General features: G+C 35.8%; 5 protein-coding genes and 1 long non-coding RNA gene across 8 annotated transcripts in view; 1 reads left to right on the top strand and 5 right to left on the bottom strand.

Moving 5' to 3' along the window:
• Positions 1–16,863, top strand: part of LOC129430334 (uncharacterized) — a 113,840-nt gene extending 96,977 nt beyond the window's left edge. For all 3 annotated transcript variants that reach the window (XR_012372959.1, XR_012372958.1, XR_012372960.1), the window contains exon 4: positions 16,571–16,863. This is a non-coding gene — a long non-coding RNA (uncharacterized lncRNA). The remainder of the gene's footprint in view (positions 1–16,570) is intronic.
• The window catches only part of hoxc3a (homeobox C3a), a 41,015-nt gene extending 21,167 nt beyond the window's left edge, over positions 1–19,848 (bottom strand). The window contains exon 1 of the mRNA XM_055187461.2: positions 18,312–19,848. Within this exon, the coding sequence (XP_055043436.2) occupies positions 18,312–18,410 (99 nt within the window). The 5' untranslated portion in view covers positions 18,411–19,848. The remainder of the gene's footprint in view (positions 1–18,311) is intronic.
• On the bottom strand, positions 1,286–26,616 carry hoxc8a (homeobox C8a). Its single transcript, XM_055187464.2, has 3 exons — positions 25,861–26,616; positions 20,768–24,585; positions 1,286–1,336 (listed from the first exon to the last, which is right to left on the bottom strand). Exons 1-2 carry the CDS (start codon positions 26,294–26,296, stop codon positions 24,257–24,259), a joined length of 765 nt encoding a protein of 254 aa, XP_055043439.2. The 5' UTR covers positions 26,297–26,616; the 3' UTR covers positions 1,286–1,336; positions 20,768–24,256.
• Positions 1,286–27,075, bottom strand: part of hoxc10a (homeobox C10a) — a 41,764-nt gene continuing 15,974 nt past the window's right edge. Inside the window, exon 3 of the mRNA XM_055187456.2 lies at positions 1,286–1,336. The gene's annotated coding sequence lies outside the window, so the exon portion shown is untranslated. The remainder of the gene's footprint in view (positions 1,337–27,075) is intronic.
• hoxc5a (homeobox C5a) lies at positions 6,665–9,722 on the bottom strand. The gene is made up of 2 exons (XM_055187466.2): positions 8,718–9,722; positions 6,665–7,799 (listed from the first exon to the last, which is right to left on the bottom strand). Exons 1-2 carry the CDS (start codon positions 9,202–9,204, stop codon positions 7,585–7,587), a joined length of 702 nt encoding a protein of 233 aa, XP_055043441.1. The 5' UTR covers positions 9,205–9,722; the 3' UTR covers positions 6,665–7,584.
• Positions 10,432–13,881, bottom strand: hoxc6a (homeobox C6a). Its single transcript, XM_055187465.2, has 2 exons — positions 12,133–13,881; positions 10,432–11,500 (listed from the first exon to the last, which is right to left on the bottom strand). Exons 1-2 carry the CDS (start codon positions 12,533–12,535, stop codon positions 11,199–11,201), a joined length of 705 nt encoding a protein of 234 aa, XP_055043440.1. The 5' UTR covers positions 12,536–13,881; the 3' UTR covers positions 10,432–11,198.

Genomic DNA, 27,075 nt, shown 5'->3' with positions numbered 1-27,075 from the left:
TTCATTTCTAGACCCTACAGATGTGATAGGTTTTTCGTCCACCCCCACCAGTCTAAAAACGCCCCCATCCACCCACTCGACCCTGTTCTAGTGTTGCGGACGCATTTTAATATTAGTTAGACAGCCTGACCCGCATTTCACCCCTCGCGTTCGACTCGTTCCAATAGTTCACTGCCAAGGAGTTATTGATGAGCGAAAAGCGATGAATTCCCTCTGCACATAAATGGCCTCAGATCTTGCACCTAGCTCAATAACTAGTTATAATGTAGAGACTTCGAAAAGCTATACCCGCTGGCGAATTTGCTTGATGAATCATTTGTATATTAGTTGTGATTTTTAACCTACATGAAAATGAAAAGATAGATAGATAGATAGATAGATAGATAGATAGATAGATAGATAGATAGATAGATAGATAGATGGATAGATAGATAGATAGATAGATAGATAGTATCACTTGAACAAACGATATTTCAGGCCAATATAACATTTTATAAACGACTGCTAGTTTAATTTAGTGCAAAATTTTCTTGTCCAAGATATCTAGCATTTTTAATTAACTTAAACGGTCTTTCAATATAAAAGTAACAAGAAAGTTGGAAAATGGAGCCTCCTCTTTTTTTTTTACATTTTCTGACATTTACACTTTTGCGTTTTGAGCATTTAAATAAAATATAAGCGATTAATAAAACGTAAAACATATTTGTAGCTTTAATAGTGTATTTAGGGGCTGCACATAATTTTACATCACTCATCAATTATTTGAGGTTGGATCATTAGTCAAGTTTGTTGTCCATGTAGTGTTTAACAGCATTTAGGCTTTATTGTTAATTTTTTTAATCCGAGTTATCTTTCAGACACTTGTAGAGGCCTGGATTAGGCTAAATGTTCATTCAAGTTTTTATTTTTGTTTAATTTAGTTATGAAAGTTAATTTTGTTATTATATTTAATCATAACAAAAATATAAAAAAATTATGATTCGTTTCTGTTTACACAATGTTTGCGCAAACAAGTAAGTAATGTTGACTTCAGGAAATCATGTTTTCGTAAGTCTGTTTTTAAATCTATTTGCTTTAAAAAATACAAAAACATGACAATAGGAGCTTTATGGCTCACTAGCACAACAAATCGTTCCATCTACCCTCTTTGCCACTAACAGATGGGCATATGTGAGTTAGTTATCTCAGCTCTTTTCAGGGAATACCGCCCTCTCTGTTTATATAGAGCGAAACAGGATGGAAGAAGAATATTTTACTAGAACATGGAAATAACGTTAAGACTTACCGGTTCAACCACGCGACCCGTCTTTCCGTACATTCATCATTTCCTCATCCGCTAAAAAGAAAGAAAGCCATTTAGATAAATAATAAAAATAAAATCCAAACAAATCACTTACATAACTTATTTTTTTTCTTTCAGGAACAAATGGGCTTGGATATGAATTTAAAGTGTTAGTGTTGTGAGGTATAACATATTTTAGTTGTATATAACTGTTAAAGATTAAAGAGAAAAACATTTATTACCAAAATTAAAAGCTTAAGGAAAATGGGCTAAGTTAATTTGATGACTGCATTTCAATTTTTTACTTGTAATGATTTAATGTTTTAATTAGTTTCTCTTTTTCCCCCTTTTGAGGGTAAACTGTCCAAAGGCATTATGTTTTAAACTAGGACAAGGCTGTGTATTTAGCACAGGTTATTTTTAGAACTATTTTCTTGATTAATGTAGTTATTTTTGCAATAATAAAAGGCCCTAAAATGAGATCCCACTTGCTCATAAAATGGTCATAAAATAAACAAAAATTAGCCACTTTCTTGCATAGTTTTTAACCAAAACAATATGGGAATATAGGCTAAAACTCTGTTTTTAAAATGAATGCTGGTCAATATGGATACTACAAAATACTAATACGCTACTAAATAAAAAAATAAATTTTAGGAAATTATATAATGTAATTTATATGTAAAGTGAGTGAAAGATTGTTCATCAGTGTATGTATACAGACAAAGACATCAAACAATCTGACTCAATACAATTGTTCACGCTCTGAACACACAAACAAAGCGTCCTTAAAAACACTAAGATAGAAACAAATGTAACATTAAGCAGGAGTTTCTGTATTTCTGGCAAAGTCAAATAATTTACAGTGTAATTGCTATAATAGAGCTCATGTTATCCCTGAATTTTGAACAGTTTATTAAAATAACCACTAACCCAAATACTCCAATTAATATTCCATAACTCTTTTGATGTCCTTATTCATATTTCTCATCTGTATGATTCACAAAACAATAAAGATTTTACCCACAAAGACAAAGATAGAGCTTGGAAATGCTTGTCCAAACAGGAATTGTCTACAAACAGAATGCAGATTGTAGCTAGAGGCTATTCCAGCAGAGAAGTGTTGTTATTTAGTGACTCTGCAAGCAACAACATAATGTCTTTTCAATTCTGTGTGATTTACAAATTCTTTCCAAATGTATCTATAATGAAACTGCTCTGAAGGACAATTGGTGCACTGCTATATGTCGTTAGCTAGTAATCTGGTAAATGACAAAAAATATGTTAAACCCAGTGTGGCCTCAACTGAGGGAGAGGAATACAGAGGGATATAAAACTATTGCCCCCTATTGGCAGTTAATGTTTCTGACAGACTGAAAACAGGCAAGATAATTTTACCTTTAATTATAAATGGCAACATCAAATTAAACAGTTGTTTAAATACTTTTACTGTAATAAAATGCCTTTATTTCCTAAATAACAGTGTGTAACAAGAGTGTATGTTCTTGGTTATAGCACATTACAAATTATATGACTAAATATGCTCTCATGAACATGCCAAACCTGCAAAAATGTATCTATATAATTTAACATACTACTTCAAAATAAAAAAATGAATGTATTTTAGATAATAGTATCTTTCTGCATCAATCCAGTAAAAAGTGCACCTGCTCTGAGCCAAGAATGGTACCAACACCAATAAACTCCTGCTTTGATATAATCACTAAAACTGTAGTTAGCCTTCATAGTAGTATCATGCCATTGTGTCTTATAGTTATAATAATATGTGAAAGGGATATAGATGACATCATTTAAACATAAAGCAGAAAACATTTTAATTCAAGTTTGAAATATTAGTGAACGATGAATAACACAATATATGATATTTTTTCATATAACATATTGATTATAATAAATGGTATTATCTATTCCAACTTATAAGCGGTTATGTATGAGCCAATGTATGATTCCACAAGTAATTGTTTATTACCCGTAGTGGTTAAAAACACAGCCAATGTTGTGTTAGTATATATTACACTAGCAAAACAATTTCAACAGTTAAATAACCTAATGTCTTGTTTTGACAAGTCTGGTTCATCAGCATTTACTAAGAGCAACTTAACAAGTTCTATCAAGTTCAATATCTTGCTAATGACATAACCTGTTTTGATGACAACCCAAAGCTCCTTCCCTGTTCTTTTTGCCAGGTCTGTCTTTAAAAAATGAAAGGCATTAGCCTAACACCAAGCCCTGGAGGAATGCCCGTTGGACAGTTTGAAATTTACAACTCAGCAGTATTTACAACAAGAAGCAGCCTTACAGGACAGAGCTTCACAGTGAATAAGTATTTAAACACTTAAAATTAACTTTAAACCTCTTAGTAGTTTTCTAACATTGTTTGGACAACACAAACTGACATATGAGGCTGGGACAGTTTAGTGATAGGTAAACTCTGGCAAGCAATTTATGAAATATTAGCAAATTTGATTGCTTTCATGATCTGAAACAGCATCCTGACTAAAATTTGCTTGGGATCCCTCTGTATAAGCAAATTAAAATAAAATAGCATTTACATGTTTTATAAATGTGTTTTACATCTATACTGTAAAGTGAATTGTTAATAATTGGATTCCACATTTTCCCAATTTCAGCTTTTGAGTAGCCTCCTTCAACTAGCTTTGTAAATTATTTTCTGGTAAACTGCTGCAATTTAAACTCTCCAAAATGGGATAGGATTGTTTCTGTACCTGCAGCTCACTCTCATTTCTTAAACCACAGACATCCCCTGCAGCAATCTCTTTCAAAATATACACAACATGTCCTACCATTTATTATGTTTAAAATAGATAAATCAGCTCAAATGATTGCATGACCATGTCAGAACATTATACTTTGCTTTTCCCCTTCATTTCTTCATTATAAATGAGCTATCACGGTATACAATGGAAATTTTGTTGGAGCATAAAAAAGAAGACAAATATTATCGAGAAGACATTTTTTTTGCACACCTGCTTGAAGAGCAAAAATGGACCTGAATAACTTCATCAAGCCTATACAAAACAAATGCATTGGTTCTTTTTTTAATGAGGTCTCATAATATTTCACAGGCCTCCACAAAATAGTAACACAGCAGTATGAAGATTGCAGCCAAGCTTCAGCTCAGCCAAGTTCCGCCTTGCACATATTAAAGACAACATTCTCTATGATTTGAGCAGTCCAGCTTATTATGTTTCCAAGTGCGACATTATAAAGTAAGCTATGGCTTAAACTTTTCATAAAATGCCTTAATGCACAAATGCAACCTCATCTGTCAAATAAGACCAAAACCACTGAAAACCGACAAATAATAGTGGTCAAAAATCTCGTATGTTTTCTATAAAATGTACTTGCTTGTGTACAATTCAAAGCCATTTCCATGAACATACACGTAATGGCATATAAATATTTGGAAATGGTTATGTATCAGGTGCCGCTGTCTTAAAATGCACACTGCCCTGTACATGACCCCACCACACAACAACACATCTTCTCTGCCCTGCACATGACCCCACATTATGTCCGATCTAAAGATATATGTTCTGCTCATCTGCAAACCAATACATGATCGCTTATTACGAGATTAGCTTCTCACATGCATTCATTTACACTTTAGCACGCAGATAGCCAAAAACGAAAACCTTATAGTTATTCAAGTTTATTATTATTAGTCCATAACAAAGCTTTATCCTTGCAATTTTGCGACTGAGGCATGCATCGTACAGCTTTTTGAAAATATTTGTCATGACACACATTGCATATGCATTTAAAACAGTTTTATATCGATGTCAAATTAATATACACATACAGCATGTTTAAAGGGCTAGTCTACAACCTACTTCTTTTCTGTGAATAAAATCAGCGCACACTTAAGTTATTATTTAACACGAGAGGTGGACACATTGCGCGCCACGTGAAACAATTTCTCAACGAATTATTAAATTACATGCTCGATTAATTCCCGAGGGTGTTACGGAGGAAAGTACATATTTAATTTAAAAAGGGGAAAACAAGATTATTAACTTACTGCAACCGCTTGGGATCCATTTGGGAGAGTCGAACTTTAGCGGTCTACAGACCCTGACGCGAGTAACCCACACTAACAGGCTCTCGGCCGTCGTCTCAGAGATAAGACTAGCCAACAGCTGCGATTACGGACAGTTAACATTATATATGATGTAAATATATTGAGGGTTTGTCAGGTCTTGCAGGCCATAAAACCCACTTTAATGACCCCACGTGCTCGCCCTGCACCACTCACTGGTCCAGCTTTGGGCAATTGGCATAAATAACCCTCAAAACTTCAAAATACGTGGCAAGTGAGCTAAAAAAAGAGGGGTTTGTGTAAAAAGCAACATAGTAGCCACAGTAACTCGCAAAGTGCCCCTTACGGTCACCACAAGACAGCAAGTGTAGAAATTCAAAGAAGCATGGACATTTACTCCAATATAGGTGAGTGAGACCCTTCTAAAATAAAAGCACATTTCGAACAGTGTTAAATCGAATAGCTGACTGTTTTAATGTGTATGTAATTGTGACATTCAAAATCCTCAGAAACATGGAAATTAAAATGTCCGAAAACATTATGATGAACGAAAAACGAACCGAAAGAGAGTCTGGTTATAGCAAGCTAGTCGGATATTAGCATTTTGCACACGCAGGGAACGCTCTTGCTGTGTCCTCTGTTTCACCTTTATTGCCACAGGCCTGGACTGCGCTAAATTTGTACGTAGAGTAACTTGCATCACAAATGTCTTCATCGAAATTTAATATAGCAACAATAATATACATATCCAAAAGTTATTTAACCTTTTAGTTGTGGTTTCAACGAAAAATAAACAATTGATTGTAACCAGTGTTGCCTGTCTTACACTGCAAATTTATTATCCAAACATCCCAATCTGTTCATTTATCACCTCATTATTTCTGGAATGGAATTTTTGATTAAATGTGCCAGCCATTATCTTGTTGTTTAGGGTCTAATACCAAACGTCACTTTGAAATGTTTGTGTAAACTTCCGCCAGTTTGTTAAAAAGGAAACAGTTGTCAGTTTCTGATGGGTGAGAGGAAGCGCTGTAAAAGTTTATTGGGGTCATAAAGTTTTATGTGCCTCCGTCTAAGGGCTACTGTAAATAAGTGACCAAAGCGTTAAAGCTTAATCATGTCTCATCTCTGTAAGTATACACATGCAACTGGACCTAGAAGTACGCGAATCAAAATCATATTAATTCAAGTTAAATTGCGCATAACGTTTTATTCTCTTAAAAAGTTAGGAAAAGTATATTTTCGAAAGACACGTAATTTTTTACCCTATTATTTATAGCAAACAAATGAAGTTACAAAACTTTAGGTTTGATGAAGTTTATTACAGTATTACGAGACTGTTAAACTGTACACAGTTGTATTTAACCCACGGCAAACGAACTGACTGATGCATTGTCACTGTAAATTGGCAGTTTGTCTTTTTACCTTGATACATTGATAAATGAAAAACATTTTTTACCAGCAAAACAAAAGGATGAATAGCAAAATTGATTAGTTTTCACACAAAACAAGTGAGTTCGCGCAAAAGTAGGTCGTGTTTGAGGTGTATCAATAAGCCACTCATTAGTTACAGCTTGGCCTATACAAACGTCATGGTACCTGCCTTAGAAATGAGCCCAAACAGTCCATTTACAATGAAAGAGTAATTGCTCTGATTGTACAGTATTTGAATAAATATAATTCCCAAGAGAAATGTACCATTTATATGCTCCTGGCAGAAAGAAAACATGATACACAGCAATTAATTTGTGCATTTTTGCATGTCGTGCGGTTTACTATCATTGTGTGGATATTATAGTTGATGTATTTACGACAGAAAGTACAATGCAGACATGTCATCTCAAAATGCAAAAATACAGTGGTCAGATTGATGAATGTTCAAGTTTAAATCACCAAATTATTTGCACTTACATTTAGGCCAAAGTAACTGGATGCAGGCCTTGGCATATTATTTATAGTCAATAAGTACAACCAATTTTAGCACATTCAAATAAAGTTTAAGGTCATACATTACTCGAAAAGCACTTCCCGCACTTGGGCAGGGGGGAAATGTTAATAAATATGGGAAATGTGGAAATATGCACATAACAACATGATATTGTAGACAAATAAAATAAAAACATCATACACTGCTGTAAACAGCAAGATCTCTTATAACCGTTTACTATTTCACTAAAAAGCCAGTCTTGACTTTATTTCAGTTGGAGCCGTACATCATTATTTAAAGTCCTCCTTTTACTTTCAACTTTGAGTCCTTCTTCCACTTCATGCGACGGTTCTGGAACCAGATTTTAATTTGGCGCTCGTTCAAGCAGAGGTTATTGGCAATCTCGATACGCCTGCGACGTGTGAGGTATCGGTTGAAATGGAACTCTTTCTCCAACTCCAGAGTCTGGTAGCGGGTGTAACTGGTTCGTGACCTTTTACCGTCAGATTCTGAGGTGGCATCAGAAAAATATATTGGGTTACCTAAAACTTTTATCGACTTTCGATTCTCATGCATATTTATTTCAATTAATCTTCATATTCACTGATGAAGTTGCCACCAAACATGATCCATACAATGGAATATGAATGCTTCAAGCAATCCAAATGAAAACAGTGGACGGATGGTATGGCTAACATTTATTTATTTTTTGTGAAATTAGAAAGTGTCATGCACAAAAAAACAAAAACACAAACGTGATTGAACATAATAAAAAATGTGAGAAGGCCACACACTCTTCCATGTCATAAGCCAAATAAAAGTAAAAATAGCAATAGATTTGTACTGCCTAACTTTTAAGAAGAAACTACCCAGAGGATGCAAATTTATAAACCAGTTTTGTGTACTTTTGGTATATTGACATCAGCAGTGCATTTAACCGGTTTGTTTAGTAAATGAAACAAACATTTAAATGTCTATCTATCTATCTATCTATCTATCTATCTATCTATCTATCTATCTATCTATCTATCTATCTATCTATCTATCTATCTATCATACTGTAACAGTCAGGGCTTTACAGATACGAAACCTACAACATTTTATTTAAAATCTCATTTCACTTGAATGACATGCAGAAACTATACGTACATTTACATTTTTTTGATTTTTGCTTTTCTTAACCAATTATATCTCCATAAATTTGCCCGGAGATCACCTCTTCACAGTAACAGGACAGGTTTACGAGCAATAGATGCCTTTGTCATAAAATTTACGGCCGCTAGTTTTATTATTTCCTGCGTTTGGCCTATAAAACTCAAGAGGAAAAATATGGAGCGACAAAACAGGGTAGGAAGGAGATGCAATGACGAGGATGAGATGCGTACAGTTTTCCTCTTTTCTGAAACAGACATTAAACACAACTTTACCGTGGCTCATGTGTAGCTTTGTCATCCACGGATATATCTGCGGCTGCGACTGGTGCTGACGCTGGGTTGAATTAGTTTGTTGTTTTATCGCTGAAGTAGTCTCCATTTTGACATCGCCTGTGCGACTCTTGCCGCTGGGCTTCTCCATAACTTCCATATTCCCCTCGGCTTTTTGGCTCAACAGTCCGTGACTGAGGGGGTTGTACCCGTGAGTGCTTACGAAGCTATGAGAGCCCAGAGCTGAACAGGATTGTGGTCGCTGAACTGCCGCACCGATCCTTGCACGGTCGGTTGTGTTTATCGCCTCCGGTTTTAAAGAGTTGGAGGAGATTTGAGCACTGAAGGATCCGCTGAGATCGAGCCCTTCGTACGCGTAATTGGACTGGCGGAACTCAGAGAGAGACTCATAGTTGCCAAAAGTGTGCATTGTACAAGAGGAGGCGTCTTGCGATTGCTTAGAAAAAGACTTTCCAACGTATGAGCTCATTCTATTTCCCAAACAAAATAACCTGCGAACCAGCGAGACGAGTCACAAAAAGCACTTCGTCACAACAGAAACCGAATCAGCTAATAAAGTATACATAAGTTGTTTACGAGTTGTGTTTGTTTATTGGATTTTATTTGTATTTCTTGAGGATGTTAGGTTTCCCTAAAAAAGAGCAGGATTTATAGGTGGAGGAAATCATTTCCTTTTTTTCTTGATACGACGCGTAATGCCCAAATATGGAGCGTTTAAATAGAATCACGTGCAACTGTTGGCCAGTCATAAATTGGCTTGATCCCCGGGAGGTTATTGATAGACAGGAAAACGTGTCCGATAACTTCTGGGTATGGAAATCATCTAGGGGTCTGGGCTAAAAAGGGCGAGACCGTTAGACAAGAGCGTCATCTGGCGTCTAATACTGGACAAAGCGCGTATGTACCAACGTGGGCAGTGGCACACGCAGCAATGTGTTTAAGATTATACTAAAAAGCATAGGTTGATGCATCAATTGTCATGTTTATTTGGGTAATATAAAGTATACAAATGTTATATTTGTTACTTATAAGACAAATGTACGCCTTTGATGATCTACAGTGTTTATTGCTTTTTATGTGTCTGTTATCATTTTAGCCTTATTTTTCGATAGCATGTGCTTATAGTTATTGAGGATCAATGTGAAATATTATGAATAAAATAATCTTCAGAAAATTTACAGATTATGCGCACTGGTTTATCCAAATGTAGGAACATGTGCATTTATTGCAGCAGGATCTCTAAATTTCATGTCAATATTTATCGCAGAACATCTGATTCAGCGTTGACCAAGCAATGCAACTTAGAAAGTGATTTCGCCAGCTAAGCATAGACTCTGTGTCATAAAGATGGCACGTTTTATTTATTTAATGAAACGTCTAACAGACGCTGTAACAGTCGACACTATAGACATTTATTAGATAGTAGCAATTATAGGGTTGCAATATTCGAATGACTTTACTGGTTGAATTAGAATTATATGGAGTAATTGATGGATAACCCAAATGCCTGTATAACTTTAGATTTGACAGACTATCTGTTGTTGTTGCTCCGCTACGAGCCTGAGAAAATGAGTAAATGTAAGTTCATAAATAAGCTTCTTTGCAACAAACACGTGTGAAGCCAAATACATTTTTATTCCGTTAACATGAATTAACATGAGCTCGAACGCTTGAGTCAAACCAAAGACAATACAACTTTTAGTTTTCAAGAGTTTTATTAAATAATACACAGTTTACACAAACAATATAATTGCGTACCAAGGTATACGTTTATTTTCATATGGGTTTGATTTTCATTTTAAGACAAGTTTATATGCATACCAGCTACAATTATGATGTACAGTGGCATTTTGAATATCAGAACACTGACGGGGCAAAGGCAATACTGAGAAGAAAAATTAAAATACAATGTAACAAGGATTTAGGTAGTATAATTCATCCCGTCAGTGCTTGCATCGTTGTACAAATACGCGTGGACAAAAACACTGAATGTGCATTTAAGAAGTTACTTTGACATTTGGAATGCTTAGGATACTCTCTTTGGAGGCTGTATAGTTGGGAAAACGTAGCCTGCTTATCAAATTAGCTAGAATACATTTTAATCAGAGTAATTTCTAATAGCCTATTGCAACATGATAATACTACAGCTGTCAACCACACAAACAGATAATCTGTGGCATTTAACCACGCAGCCAAAAAAAGTTATTTTCAATACAAAGAGTTGTGAATTGCATAATGGTGCATAACGTGCGTTTCTCTCTTCCTCTCAAACTCTCCTTTTGTTTCTACGTGTGTAAATGTCAGTGGCGTGGTGGTGGTAATAATAGTGTGTGTGGTTGCAGGTTTGAGGAGGTGGGGGCAGTCAAAGAAATAGCAGAGTATACGGTCCATGCATTAATATTTGCAATTCTCAAAGTTTAGGTAGTTACGTTGCAGTTAACAGGCGTTTCAAAACAAGATTTCCTAATCTTTCTTTTTAGCCTCTTCTGTCTCCTCCTCGGTCTCTTTCTCGGTCTCCTGAGAAGCGCCCGATGATTCGGTCCCCGGTACAGTAGAAGTTAGATTGGTCTCTTTCTTCCATTTCATGCGCCGGTTTTGGAACCAGATTTTGATTTGACGCTCGGTTAGGCACAAAGCGTTGGCGATCTCGATACGTCTGCGCCTGGTTAGATACCGATTGAAGTGAAATTCCTTTTCCAGTTCCAGGGTTTGGTATCTGGAGTAAATCTGGCGACCTCTTCTTCTGTCTGACCCGTACCCAACTCCTGTTGTGAGGAACAGAGGAAATAAAAAAATATTTTTTTTACGCACAGAAACAAATATCATAAAAATACATGTTTGGAATCTTGTTAGAAACTTAGTATGAAGTTAATTACAGGTGTTAAATTACAATTTCTAAGACAACTGACATAACATGTTGACAAAAGCATGTATTTATAAAGTATGCATTTTTATTGGCACAAAACGAAGTCTAGATTTTCAGTGTTGTTACTTTATTCAAAAATGTTCTGGTTATAATTTTGTTACTTTTTTCAAACAGTATACATCGGAAATTTATTTAAATAATTTAAGTTGTGAAATTTCAAATTTAAAGTTCATATGAAAATAATGATTTGTAAGTCGAAGACAAAAAAGCATGCAAATAACAATTTTCCCATGTACTTTGCTTTTGCACATTCTAATACATTAACACATAAAAGTTTTTAAATAATTTTGGCGATCGAGTATTAAAGAGCTTAGCCAAATGGGATTCCCCTCTCTGAAAAAGGGTGCTTTTATAGTCTGATGATTTAGTAGTGGTTTATGGGGCCATAAAATGTAGCTACTCTGTTGATAAGACGTATCGTAAAACAGAGCCTTCCACCAGGGTATGTCCCAAGTAGCAGTAAAAACTCACCGCTGTGCGAGTTCATACGCTGCATCCACGGGTAGATCTGAATGTTGTTCCCTTTCTGTTCCTGTGATCCTGCACGAGCTTGTTCCAGGTTGTACTCCTGGGCAACGTGGCTCTGCGCATTGAGTCCCATACTAGTTTGTCTGCAACTGGGAAGCACGTCCTTATCTTGGAGAAACATGTTAGATCCATACTCGTACGGTCCTCGACTTGATCCAAACACAACGTTATCTTGAGGTGAATAGAAAGGGGACGCATAAATCCGGTTTTGGGTCACCGTGGTGCCATAAGACGAAAAATGTCTGACTGAATCATATGTGGTCGTGTTCAGTGGCATGTTGGGCAAAACCTCTTGCCCACCAGATAAATGGCAAGAGAGCGACGGGTTCGCGAAATACGAATTCATACCTTCCCTATCGCCCTCTCATCAACTCGCCCTCCTATCTTATTTCCCCTTCCTCAATCTCACACTTTCTTTGTGCTTTGGGCTCGGTTTCCTTCTGTCATATACACACGTCTCCTGTCTGCTTTCCTAACTCTCTTTCAAATGAACTTCAGAGGGATTTCAATAATATTAATTTCCAGTCTCCGGTTAAGACGCGCAAACCAAGTGTTATAGCCAAGGCTTGGCTCATGGAAGGACAATATGACAGCGTCACCTGACCACTTTCAGCCAATTGAATTCGCTGCGCACCGTAGGAATATCGAGCTTGTAGCTTCGTATCCCCGTGGTTTCAGTTTATAATGTTTAAGTAAACACACACGTACACACAAAGAAACGCAGAATCACACACACAAGAACAAAGAATTATGACTTTTTGAACATGTATATGACTAAGTTTGTTTGTTTAGTGGGTTAATGCAAAGCCTGTCCACGTGCACTGTGAAAGTGATTCTAAAAGTATTTCATGGATTTTACAACATTTAATTTCAAAGAGTTACCTGGATGACTCGTATTTGCAGTTGATAACTGACGTTAACATAGACAACAGTCAAGAATAAATAGCTACAATGAATATACCAATAAATATGAATATGGCAATCCTAATTATCAGGGCAGTTCTACCTTCAGGGCGTAATAAATTGTAATACGTCTAAATGCATGTTATAGTTTAAAAACAATAACAACACTTGAAAAATTACAAGATTGTGTCCACAGAACTAATTGCAGCTATAATGTTGAACCATACTAATATCCGCGCATACCTATTTTGTATACTCTCGTTTCTAATGTGCAAATCACGTTGATATTCAGGTAATATGCTAATACACATTTACTGTTACATTGATAAACTGCCACGAAGTTTCATTGTGGCAGAAATACCAGACTATTCTTCTCGTTATTCAGCAGATATCGTCGTAATGTTTGTTTGTTTGTTTTCTCTCCCTGTCTAATTTCCTCGGGCTTTCATGAGGCTGAAGGGGAAACGTCTGCGCTTTTCCTTTACCCATTTGTAATGTATTGATAATTTCAGTGGTAAAAAGAACCTAAGGAAGGAGGGGGGAAGGGGAATCTTACTAAAGAATGCGTCAAACGCGCCTTGGTGCCATAAAAGTAACAAAACCAACTGAGGACTTCCAGCTCTGAGGCAATTACCCCTTTGAATGTATGGGGGCTGTGCAACGAGTCTCTTATCTTTTGAACAGAAAGCTGCTCATTATATGGCACATTTTATTTTAAAGGTTTTACAGAATTGCTATAGGCTAGAAAATGCTACAAATCATATTTACAAAATTAAAGTACCTTTTACTGTATTCATTTAATGTATCACTTTTCCGGAATTGTTTTATGATGGCAACTGTTGAACAGTACAAATACAACTACTGTGTTTTATAAAATAATTTTTTTCTTCAAATATTTTTTATTTATTCATTCATTTATATATTGTGTTGAATTAGTCGTAGGGAGAAAGTATGGTTTGTACCGAGTAGTTTAAGGGTTTGCTTCATGACCTTAATGCAGGCCACATGACGGAAAGTGTGAGGCCAAAAACAGTGGTTAAGAAAGAGGTGCGCAAAACAAGAGATTGACAGAATAGTAAAATTTACTTCCAGTCTGACAGTGCGAAAAAGCATTTAACATCTATAAAACAGACTAATCTGCTTATCGATTGATTAAATGCGTACAATATTTATTTAGTCCATGCTTTTAGGTACTTCAGGAAATAATCAATAACAAGGATTTACTTTTTCTCTTTTTTGATGGGTTGTAATATTTAGGAAAAAAGTCAGATCGTCAATATGTAAGTACTAAAATATTATTTATATAGTTTATGTCTTGTGTGACCAATTAACGTCTACTGAATTATATTTTAATTTCCGATATTTGTTAATTAGCTTTTACCATTACTAATACTGCTGCAAATACTTAATAATAGTAATAATAATAACAACATTACTAATAGTTTAATACTTACAATAATTGTAGTTTTAACAGGGCTGATTTTTTTTAATATACAAACTGCACCCCGCAAAATAAACAATAAATCTAAATTCTATAAGGCGGCGTAGAATATCTTTACATATTACTATTATACAATCGAGAATAATACAGCATGAATACTGTGGACAAAAACTTATAAAAAGTAATAGATAATAGTAATAAAAATACCTCTTGCGTGAAAGATTGTGCTTGAGCGTTTTATCGCATGTAATTCATAGCGTATTTTATAAAGTGGAAAATGAAAAGTTGCCAAGTATTTAAAATGCGCCAAACGTGTCAATTTTTACACGTGTAATTGTCTTTTAAACTTTTTTTTAAATTTTACTAATAAAGTTGTGGCGTGCGAGAAGCCACGTAATTCAGGCACATAAAGGTGAAAATCAGCAACTTTAAAAATGCCAAAAAATTACCATAACATTAAATGGCTTTTAAATTTTTTTTTCGATGTGTAGTTTTTCTTAATTAAGAGATCAGATAATGTAGGTCTATGCAGGTCTCTTTGATGTTCAACCTTATTGCTCTAACGCCTTTGAACTAAAAGCCTTTGATGGGACGATATTTAATATTGTGATATATTTTACGGCATCAGTCTTGTGAATGAAATAGTGAGTAGAACACATCACACTCAAGTCTGCAGTTGGTATGCTTATGTGACTGAAGAGAAGAAGCTTTAAGTGTTTTATTGCAGCCCTCAAGACAAATCACATGGTTGTGTTTTAGCGTTTGAAGAGGCAATAAATAGACATCCCGTTTGGCCTGTATTCTTTTTACCTTCAACAAAACTACGCACTAGAAATGCGCCAAAATCTCACTTCTAATGCGTACTTACGCACGTAATAATATGGTCTGTGATAAAAGCATGCAAGGCGCATACTAACACGCTTTTAATAACCTAACCTGCATATAGCGTACTAGAGGGTTACATATATTGTATTATTAGATTATTTATTTGTAAGCAATTTCTATAGTTGAATCACCTAGTTTCTTTTTCCAAGCCCAACTTTCCATGGCCTGTGATATATGTCCATGTATCTATGCGAAAACAATATCCATAATAGTAACGTGACAGATATAACAGAGCTCTCATGTGCAGCTAAGCACTTATAGCAACACACGACCCCGAAGGGGCATTATGGTTTTAACTAACACAAGATAATTTTGTAAAATTATGTGGCCGTCTAATGACCTTCATGAATAAGATGTTTTGAAGTTCAGCGAACTAACATTGCCCTGCGGTTCTTGTAAGGAAATGTTTGGAATTAAAAGTTTGCGTGGATTTTGTTTTCATTATCATGGCAAAGTTGAATTATTTCTTCTATGATTCAAACTTAATAGCAATGGCAGACACTAGATTGGTTCAAAGTTTACGTAAATGATAGTAGAATGGCAATAAATGTGACAATATTATGAACTTGTTTAGAATGTTGTTAATAGTTCTAAGAATAACTGTAATATACAAATGAATAAGTCTTGAGCCGCAAATATACGACACATAGACACATGGATTACTTAAATCGACATTTTTGATGGCAAATTAAAGCTTTCCACAGTCATTTTCTGTGGCACACATGAGACTGTACTATGCGGTGAACAACCCCTCCCTCCCTCCTCTCTCTCTCTCTCTCTCTCTCTCTCTCTCTCTCTCACACACTCACACTCACACACACACACACACACACACACAAACACACAACCACATGCTAACACACACAAAAGCATTCTGTCGCAATAAATTACTGATCAAGCCTATTTAGTGCTTTTAATGGGCAAATGTTTTTTTTACAAACCTGGCAAAAATAGGCTACTTAACAAATAATACTATCTTTAGAAAAATGTTTATCTAACTCAATTCTTAATTTTTAGCTATACATTGCACAAGAAAATAAAACATTTCTTTTAACAATTTAATTGATAATTCGTATGACTTTATAAGCAGCAGCTGTGATGTTCACAACAACTGGTTTTATTATTGACCGTATTTTGTTTTCCCCATACCAGCCTCAATCGTGGACTTCAAGAGGGCCATGACGGAAGATCGCCACTCACAATGAAGTACCAACGGACTTTACTATTGTTAATCCATAATTAATTCCACTGGTAATTAAAAACTTAAGATGTCAATATTGTTTCTGTTATCGTGACCTTGCATGGAAAAAAACTGCAGCGTGTTGGAAACAGATTGTGTGTTAGTATGTCTGTTTTCACACGTTTATTTCTCGCTTTAAGTAAAACTGGGAAAAGATACCATACATAAATATATAACACATAATAAAATTATTCTTATCCAACCAGTTTCGTTTTATGTTTTTTTTTTACTATTTATTTACTATTTTGTTTACTATTATCATACTTTCAATATGAGCCATCTTTATAGTGAGAAAGGTAACACTGTATACCTGAAATGTTTCTGTCATATTTGTATGTTTTATGCAGGCTATAAAAAAAGTTTAGGTATCTATGGCACCATATGCCATGGCAAATTCCCTTATGAAATTTAAAATCTAATTTCTATGTAGCTAGACGCTAGACCACAGCTCTTCCTAACTTTAGGCCCTTTATAATGTATTGCATATGGAGCAGGCGCAAGGTGGCAGTGTTGTTTGATTTAGTCCTCATGGAATGACAGTGTTGGATGATTGAACACGTGTGCGTAAAAAAAGAGAGTGAGCGAGCTCTTGAATCTGAAAGTGTGTGTAATAGAGAGAGAACTGGTGATTCTGGCTCCACAACAAAAACTGACATAAACCTATAGCATATGTTTGTTATGTAAAAACAACTACTGAATATGTTTACATCTACAGCGAAATGTACCCCTAAAATAAAATTTAGTTAGTGTGTGTGAGACAAAGAGAATTTAAGATAAGTACAAAAAAATGAAGTGTTTGGTCGTATGTGTGTGTAATTAAATGAGGGAACAAGGCTATTTGATTGTGCAAATGGGATACTGTGCTTGTCATTATAATAAAGACACAACCAGAATACACAGTTGGTATGATGTGGTAAATGATAAGAACCGCGACAGAGGTTAATGCGGTTGGATTTTTGCCCGCTGCCAGCCTCTCAAAAACATATCACTCAAATACTTATTGTTAAATTATTAAATAACTATAAATAATAATAATATCATTGATGAGAATAATAATAACATTCTAAATATAATTCACATTATTGTAACAAAATTTGACAGGATACCCCGATGAGTGCACACAATATGGGCTGAATATTGTTTTTGGTGAATCGACTGACATTTATCATTCAATTGCACTTTGTCAGGGAAACTAAGTACAATGAAGTCGTTTATAGTAAGCACATGATGAAACGTAACACAAAACTAAGCACAGTCACACATACCACATGTGAACGCTTGTGATTAAGATGATTATAAAGTAGGCTTAATAACTCAAAACCACACCCGTTTAGACACAACGTAACGCCATCTTACAAATATCTTGAACTCATTGTCGTAGAAACAAATAATTATCAACAAAAGACCTGCGCAACAACAGCATAAGTCACTTGTGAACAAGGCATTGCGCGTTCACAATCAATAAAGTAGGCTACACTGGAAACGCCACAACAACAAAATACATACAATATCTGCACAAGTTACATGCACATGGTAGTCTATGTTCAGCACATCACCTCTGACATTAATATTGTGCTTAATATAAAACCTCCGCGTTGTGTAAATGCAGGTCTGTAAGAAGCCAATAAGGAGCGCAGAATCACATTTACTTACCAGCGTTCTCCGTTGTCTGCGTGACGCACGTTCGGCGGTGTAGCAGTAGACGCACACTCTAGGAGAGCAGTAGGATCTGGATCCCATTCTCCGCAACATTTATGTGCGGGAAATGTTTACTCTTTCGATGGGAAATCACATTTACGCACTCTGAACCGTCACCCATCAGCTATCAGTGCCGTGTCTTTCCTCTAGGGGACCAGATAGGTAGAAAGAGGGCTGGGGAGGAGGCGACGTCTGAGGACATTCATTCAGTCATTACTAGCGACGAAGCAGACGAGATAAGATGGCGTTATATAGCGTGTTAAAAATCCAACCGAGCAAACAGAAAACGAAAGAAATGTCTAGTGGTAAGGTCATTTCAACACCACCGCGAGCTCGCTAGTCGATAGATGGGGAGATCCAGGGGAAGACAACAGCACAAAGTTCATGTTCATAGAGTGAGTATCACGTGGTCTGACGCAACCAATGACCGCGTGTATCCAGTCGTAAACTTTTATTACTTAGCTGTAAATTCCCCCTCTAAACAACTAGGAATGTGTTACGTTTCACCCTTTCTCAAAGATCGCTTATCCCCTTTTCCTGCTTTTTCCCACTGCTTTGTTGAGTTGATGGCAGCAATAATATTTTTTCTTCGAACTATAAAAACCTTGTTTATGAGTCTAATATTATTAGCAGATTAATAGTTATATTTAAGTTGCACTGGGGCTACAGTGTGGAAATTAAGAGTTAAAATGAAATGGTGTTTAAGGTGTTTATGATATGTACAAACCCTACTATGCTATTTAATATAGGCTGCTTTTTTAAACGAGGAATACCAACCCAAAGTTGCTGGAATTAACTTACTTGCTTAGGATGTTAAACGACGAAGGCTATTACTATTAGTTATTTGGGGGGATAAAGCATACATGCTTTAATTTTCCAAAAACGAATACTAAACAATAATTTATCCAAAACGCATGTATACCATTAATTTTAATTTCCCAAAACTAATAGTAATAGTATACAAACATTTTCCCCTAAAACAAATAGCAATGGTATAAAAGCGTTTTCCCCAAAAACTAATAGTAATATACAAACATTTTGTTTCTAAAATAAAAAAACTAATAATAATGGTATACATGATTTTCCCCCTATACTAACAGTACTGGTATACATGTTTTTATTCTGCAAAAACTAATAGTAATGCATGCTTTTATTTAGTAGTAATGGTATTCATAACATCCAGTGTAATAAAGGAAGTAAACTAATTGCAGCCCGGTAGTTCAGCCACATGTCTGTTTTATATTTACCCCGTCTGACCCTTTGCAGATTTTGTTTTGGCCTTGTCGCACACAGACAACATAAGGTCTGAGCTTGTCTGGAGCCGTTCGGACCAAATTTCTCGGAATTACAGTAATACATATAGTTCTCAAAACAAACACTTGTTTAACATTAATATGGAATACTTATGTGATCCTTTCCGCGTTCAAACATTTGAAATAACAAGTAAAATGATAATTATCACAAAAAACATCACTGATGCCTACTCTTCATAATACGTTAAAAATATCTCAAACAATTTTATATAATAGCTACATTTGGGTGTATTTAAACGCCTGTTAAAAGTCTTTTGATTTTTTTATCTACAATCTTACTGACAGTATTATAATGCAAAATTAAATCTCCACTTTTTTCAGAGAGAATTGCTTTACATGGCATAAATATTAACAATACCATGTACAAAATTTGATTATTCAATCTTAAGAAAAGTCCACTAAAAGTGTACTTTTGTGTTCTAAAATTTGTTACTTCTGAAAGTGTAAAGAGTTGCAAATGTGCACCTAAATATGCAACCTATTAATTAATTGCACTTGAAACAAGTTTAGCGTAACCTTTTCTTTATTCTTTCGATTTAATGTTTTATTTTAAAGAAATTATATTTAAAAAACGAAATTCGTTATATAAGCACGATTTGTTAATTAACTGATATTAATTGCAAACTCACATCATTACGAAACTTTCCGTATACAAACTGAACATTGTGGATTAAATATATAACCAAAACAATATAACGCCAATGCTTTCTGTAGCCTCAATGCACATTAGCAAAACTAATCAGCAAAAGTTAAAATCAGTGCCTCCCCAAGGCAGGTATTTCCTTTGATCAAAGCACTACTTTTTCCGGTTTAGTAAAAGCACAAACATAAACAGAACTCAAATAGCTGCTTTTATCCAATGTAGAAAAGTATTAAAATATGAAGTATAAAACGCATGCACATGTACACTACATTACAAAAAAGTAGCCAAAAGCCAAATGAGTTATATGCCAAATGATTAGCCATATAATTCTTTTCCAATTTTTTTTACACATAATCCAAATTTATATACAAAAATGATTCCCTGAATTCAGTAATACAAGTTTTTAAAATGAATTACAGCTCACAAACACGATTAATATACACTTGTATACATACACTTAAAGAAACAGATCCACGTCCACGTTGGTTTCCGAGTGTCCTGTCCTGTCTGCACTGCACAGAAATCAAAAGGCAAAAACGTCTGCCCGGATGCGACACTGTCGGGTTTACACCACCAATAAAGTTTACTGCAGGTATAGTAAAGCCCCAATTTGGATTGTAACAGCAGTGTTATACAACGGCAAGGCGGATGGACAATGACCACTGCAATTGTCACTACCACAAGGAACTTCCTGAAAATGCCTTTGCGTGCAGGGCTTCAGGCACAACGACAAAACAAAAGGACAACAAAATGAAAAATTACCTTAACTATTATTGCCAGAACGACAACACTGTATAAAGCACACACAAGTTAATGTTTTAATGTTTTAAAATGTTTAATATTTAAATAATTAAATCTGACTAAATAATTAAAATGACTCAAAGCTATATTGTGTGAAAGAGTTGCGTGATAAAGGCCTATATGTAACAATGCTTTATGCACCATTTTACACAAATAATATTCGTTCCAATTAAAAGGAATCGAGCTGTTTTCTGCAATTTCAAATATATATGCCTTGGCTATCAGTACTTTAAGGTTTACTTTTATTTTGGCACGTAGGAAACTACTTGCCATTTATTCACAGTAATTCAACTGGTGCTGAAATTTAATTGTGTTGTACAGGTCCCCCTAAATCTGTAAAAGCATATTCATATTCTATTTATGTCAGCCTTTAACGTTTATGTCATCAACTCGTTCTAATTACGGCTGCTTTATGATGCACTAGGCCATTGTTATGGCCTGTTATAACAAGTTCTCAAGGAATCAACATTTTTAAGCACTCGCACATAGTGTTGGCCACGCCAACAATTTCAGGACTATAGAAATGTTTAATTTATTATATGTCAAAGCATAATCATAATAATTTTTCTTTTAACTAGATTTCACCAATTTCTAAAGTATCCATGAATGAATATAAATGTTGTGCATGGATCCTTTCGTCTTTGAATAAGGAAGACATTGACATTGAAAATGTTGAATTTGTACTCTGAAGAGGTCCAATTCATATCAAGGATTGCATTAAATACGTCTTCCAATTTTGCTTTTTTTTGCACAGAAATGGGGCGTAAATACGCCATTCTGCGGCCATTGAACGGGAGGTTAATAGCAATTGGATTTGTTAGACAAAGCAATATCGTCATGATAAAAATAAAAAATATAAAAGCTATATAGGTAAACGTTAAACATCTCCAAGTTTTAGTTCCACCAAACGTTCACTTATTCAATAGACAACCAGCACAGGTGTAGACAATTGAGATCTTGTTATTGTCTCCCAACAGGGCTACGCACTAAGTACAGAACTGTGACCTGTCCTCTTGTATGTTTGTTTCCTAGTTTTGTATTTTTTATTTGCTTTTATGATGTCCTTTAGAAAAACGCACACATTTATTTTGTAAACAAAGCACTTATCGTAAGAAATAGGCACTCCTAGTATTCAGCACATTATCGTGTTATGTAATTTCCACCACCACAACATGTAATTTGGAAATAAAATAGTACTTGTGCAAAGACTGAAAATATTTTTTTGACAGTTTAACTCATCATTGCCTCAAGTAACGTATTACTAACCCTGTAAAAGACACAAATCTCTCAAACCTTAATTAAATCTTAATACCCTAATTTCTCAACAAAACATATATTCTGGGCTCATAAAGTTAAAAGGCGAAAAATACTTGACCACAGATTACAATAATTATATTTATTGATTTGCATAATTTAGAACTTTAGAGCTGCTTTAGATAATTACGTTAAAATTTGGGCATTTTTACGTCGTTCGGTTTGCACATATCCTTAAATGTAACTGAAAGGAAGAATCCTCAAACCAGAGCCTCAATCCATGAAACCTCTAATGAAAACCCATGACTAGAGACAAAGACAACTAATAGTCACAACTGAACACAGAACTTGCATTTATTCTAGTGTTACGGAAACAAACTTTCAAAAATTGAAGAATTTTATTGTTGTATTTTGCCATTTTACACCACAACACATTTTCATACTTACGACAACACTAAGATAAATTGAGTCCTGCATTTTCAATATCATACATGTCAATATCTAAACTTTCATTTATAACTAAACTTTCACTATGCCCAGACTCGTATCTAAACGTTTCATTGGCATTTTTGGATGTTGTTGGACCTTCTGCTATTAGGTAGTGTTGGTGTCAACAAGTGCATTCAGGCAAAAATGAGGCGTAAAAGAATGAGCCATCTTGTTTATTCTTCTGTTGATTTCAACAACAATGGCGTAGACACACACGATTTTGTCTATATTCACACGAGGAACACCAGTAAAACGAGCATATTGATAACAGCAAGGTATTACAAGACGTACATGAAGGTTATACTCAGTGCAATTCAAAATCTACTCTATAACACCAGCACGATAAATGACTCTCTTTCCTTAGATAAGGTAGGGTAGTAATCAGCGTGTTTGATCATCTACACATAAGTGTGCATTTTCTATAGGCAGTTTAAGTTGTTGGGGGAAATGTCTAACTATTTTTAACAAAGCAGCATATAGAACAAATTAGTAATTCATTCTCGCTAGCAAAGCTTTGTTTTAGGTAGTGCCGTAGTACAATCTCTTAAAAATGTTAAGATTGGCTTTGAGCTAATCGTGTCTTCCGAAGGCATCAAAAAGCTCGATAATCATAAGTGTTTAAAGGGTAAATTACATAACTTAGGATTAATACACTACAAAATAAGAGTCTATGAAATATCTAGGTAGAAATGTATATTGCAAATTTCCCATGATTAGGTAGCTTCTCTCGAGATTTTCAAACGATCTCTGATGAGTCCAATAAAATAATCGAAAAATACAAACTGTAATTTCGCCCACTCACATAGAGTAACAATAAAGAACATTTATGTAATCGATAAAGTATGTGTAATACAGAATGTATTTTCTACATTTGCCATCGCCTTTCTCAGTACAGTGGCACTAATGCAATATTGCCTGGATAAATCTGGATTGCTGAAATAAAAATACACCAAAACCTTTGTTTGTCAGTTTGATTCGCATGTCAGCATGTCGTGGCTTCTCTTTTATATACAACACCAATAGTTTCAAATTTAGTGTAATTATTTCAGCATTTTAATTATGTTGCATCCCCAGGCATCTTTATCAAGGATGAAAACATGTTAAACGCCGCTAAAATATGCGTATCATGCTGCTTTTATGTTTCTAAGTAAAAATGGGGTTTCGTGTTCCTGTTAGTCTGCCACTACACAAATCCACTTTTCGTTAATGGTAAAAGTCCTCGTGTGTTTCGAAAAAGCGCTTTTATCTTTGGGCAGGTTTTAGGGTACTTTTGTGTATGGAGGGGGATTTTCTCACTTTTTGACCCAACTGTTGTAATAAAATTGCCGCGTCTTCTCTTTCATTGCCCATTCGCGAGACCTCTTCAATATCTGCCATATAACCATAAAAAGACCATAAAATCAGTCCTTGCTTTCCTCTTTCTCTTCCGTTTCCTTATCTTCTCCTTCCTCCACCTCGCCGTCCTCATTGCCCTCTTCATCGGCCTCTCCCTCTGCCTCAGCCTCAGCCTCCCCTCTCTGGCCAGGAAATTTGTCTTTGTTATTTTCTTTTTTCCACTTCATTCGGCGATTCTGAAACCAGATCTTCACCTGCCGCTCAGTTAGGCTCAGCGCGTGGGACACTTCAATACGGCGCTTGCGTGTGAGGTATGGGTTGAAGAGGAACTCTTTCTCCAGCTCAAGAGTCTGGTAACGGCTGTAGGTTTGCCTTCCATTGCGTCTCCCAGGAGCTTTGAAGTGAAACAAGAATATCTGTCAATTACATGCCCTCGTTTCTTTATTCTATTTTTATTGACATATTCTTGAATATAGATAAAAAACATTAAGGAACATCATTAGTAAGTTGCTAGCATTGTTTGCTAGCACGTGTATATTTAAATTAATTTAAATAAATATTTTTGTTAATTTCCCCTCTATTTCAAACACAAACAGTGTGCCAGAATGTGCCTCGCAATATAATATTTTCAGTACCACCGGTAAATATTCAAGGATATGAATGCAGAATAGTTATTAGAGCTGTAAAGGGAAAACAATGAAATAAAAAGGCTTTCTCAGTGACAAATCTTCTCCATGTTATTTCTCTCATAAATGCGATGTCTTTATTTAAAAGGCTAGACAGCAGCTCTTAACTGAGGTCAGCAACGCACCGAATCTCACAATCTGGCGTGCGCGCTCACAGACATATAGACAAACATACACCACTTACACACAGACAGACAGACAGACAGACAGACGCACACACGCGCACAGAGGTGTATGTAGGCTATCTGCCATTCTGACAAAAGAAATAGACTGTTAACCTTAATTCCCCATTTTAGGTAATTACAAGATTTAATTACAGGTTTGTAATGTAGGCCTAACCTTACTCAATAAAATGCGAATATACGAAGAATTAGTAGATGTTTTAGACAGCTGATTAAGATAAAACGTAATTGTGAAATTTAACGAGTTCCAAATGTTATATTTTACAATTATCTCTTTGTGGTGTCAACAGAAAGTAAACGTAGATCAGCTACAACAATCAAACAACCTGACTTTAATCAAACAAATGACATTATTGTTGCTTGTCGACCTCATAGCCTACAACTTTGTTGCTGTTGCTTTTACCATTGCATTTCATTACTATACACTACACAGCAAATAACAAACCTCTTATAATCGCCAATTAATAGTCAAAAGTACAGGTGGTCATTATAAACAGTGGTCTGAATTCATCCAGCCTCGTGTCTCTTTTGACATTATAGAGCAACTCCCTCGCCACACAAAGCACCCAGCTGTCAAACTTCTACAATGGTTTTACTAATGTTTGGCGACGTCAATAACTGCTACACACTGTGTATAATAGCATTTATTTAGTATGAATTTGTAACATGAAAATGATACTCCACCTGTGCTTTCATCTCTGCATTTGCAGCAAGTAAACAATATCTACGCTACACAAGGATTTAGGACACTGACGCAATCACACAGATACAAACACAATGTGAAATAGTAATTATTCTAACCGTGAGGCCGCATCCATGGGAACATGAGGCTCGTGGAAGAGTTCTGACTTAAGTGGCCTTGTCCTTCTCCAGGGTTAGTGCTGTTGGACGATTTACAGTCTGGGTATTGCGCTAAACTCGCCTCTTGCTGGGTACCATAAAGCGGTTGCCTCGGAATGGCTTCATATCCATAAAATTTCGTAGCGTCTCCGTGACATGCCAGTGCACAGGGGTTCTGTTGATAACCAGCGTTGGAGATACCTGTGGTTCCATGGTGGAAAAAGTCCTGTACGTGATGCGACGGGTGTTGGAAACCCGGCGCAGCTGCTCCATGTCCGTACACAAGCGTGTGGCTTCGGGCAACGCTCTGTGGAAACCTGCAGTCGTAGTAAGTTGGCTCTAAGGTTTCGCTGCCTTTGTATTTTGAAAAAAGAGGGTTAACAAAATAGGAACTCATGTTTATCTAGCATTAAAAAAATAGTCAGTCTGTTTGAAAAATATTCCCCTCTATAAATGGTGGCAACCTATTGTTGCAGTTCCAAATGGCATGCAACGCAGACAGAGCAACCGGAACTAGATGGAGAAATGCTGCCCCTTCGGACAATCTGAGGCAGCTCCCACTTCAGCTCCTCTCGCTTAGTCTCTCTCTCACTCTCTCTCTTTCTATCGCCAGCCTTTTCCTTTTGCAGCTTCAAATCATGGCGTGCACAGTGGATGTGTGTTAAGGTTAAAGCTCGCTAACTCCGACGGCTCAGTCACAAGCGCTTACTTTTTTGCCTCCCACCCAACCACCCCCACTATACAATGAACCCCCCCACCCCTTGTCGCCTACACCCCACCCTTGCCTCCTCATCTTTCTTCAACGTCCACGGACGTCTACCTTGAAGGGAAACGACGCTGTCTGTTTTTTTATTGAATAGTAATGACTGTGTGTATTAAACGAGTCTTTTCAGGGTTTTAATCACTGGTTAGAATTTAAGAGCAGATAAGTGCTGGTCATATGCTGATTAGTTTAGTCCTACATTATATTTAAAACAATTTGCCGGCGATTTCAACAGAGCTGCATATCATTTTATTTCGAAAGACCATTTACGCTCCGACCATCCCATGCCCACTTTGGGTTTATAAGCCTTGACCCCTCAGCCATTGCCCAAGATTAACAGTTTAGACAGTTCGTAGTCCAACACACTATTTGAAGCAATATCGCAAAGAAGGGAAGCCTAAATCGTTAAATAA

This window comes from Misgurnus anguillicaudatus, chromosome 13 (assembly GCF_027580225.2).
Source record: "Misgurnus anguillicaudatus chromosome 13, ASM2758022v2, whole genome shotgun sequence".
In the NCBI taxonomy this organism is placed as follows: domain Eukaryota; kingdom Metazoa; phylum Chordata; class Actinopteri; order Cypriniformes; family Cobitidae; genus Misgurnus; species Misgurnus anguillicaudatus.
Note: the sequence above shows the minus strand (reverse complement) of the source record. Positions and strands in the feature narration are given on the sequence as shown.

What these genes read in the sequence shown, in the direction of transcription:
- hoxc5a (XM_055187466.2), bottom strand. Translation starts at nt 9,204, where the DNA reads ATGAGCTCATACGTTGGAAAGTCTTTTTCTAAGCAATCGCAAGACGCC. An exon ending in AAAGCTACACATGAGCCACG is followed by an intron (nt 7,800 to 8,717) that starts GTAAAGTTGTGT and finishes ATGCCACCTCAG; the next exon opens with AATCTGACGGTAAAAGGTCA.
- hoxc6a (XM_055187465.2), bottom strand. Translation starts at nt 12,535, where the DNA reads ATGAATTCGTATTTCGCGAACCCGTCGCTCTCTTGCCATTTATCTGGT. An exon ending in GCGTATGAACTCGCACAGCG is followed by an intron (nt 11,501 to 12,132) that starts GTGAGTTTTTAC and finishes TCCTCACAACAG; the next exon opens with GAGTTGGGTACGGGTCAGAC.
- hoxc8a (XM_055187464.2), bottom strand. Translation starts at nt 26,296, where the DNA reads ATGAGTTCCTATTTTGTTAACCCTCTTTTTTCAAAATACAAAGGCAGC. An exon ending in CCCATGGATGCGGCCTCACG is followed by an intron (nt 24,586 to 25,860) that starts GTTAGAATAATT and finishes TTCACTTCAAAG; the next exon opens with CTCCTGGGAGACGCAATGGA.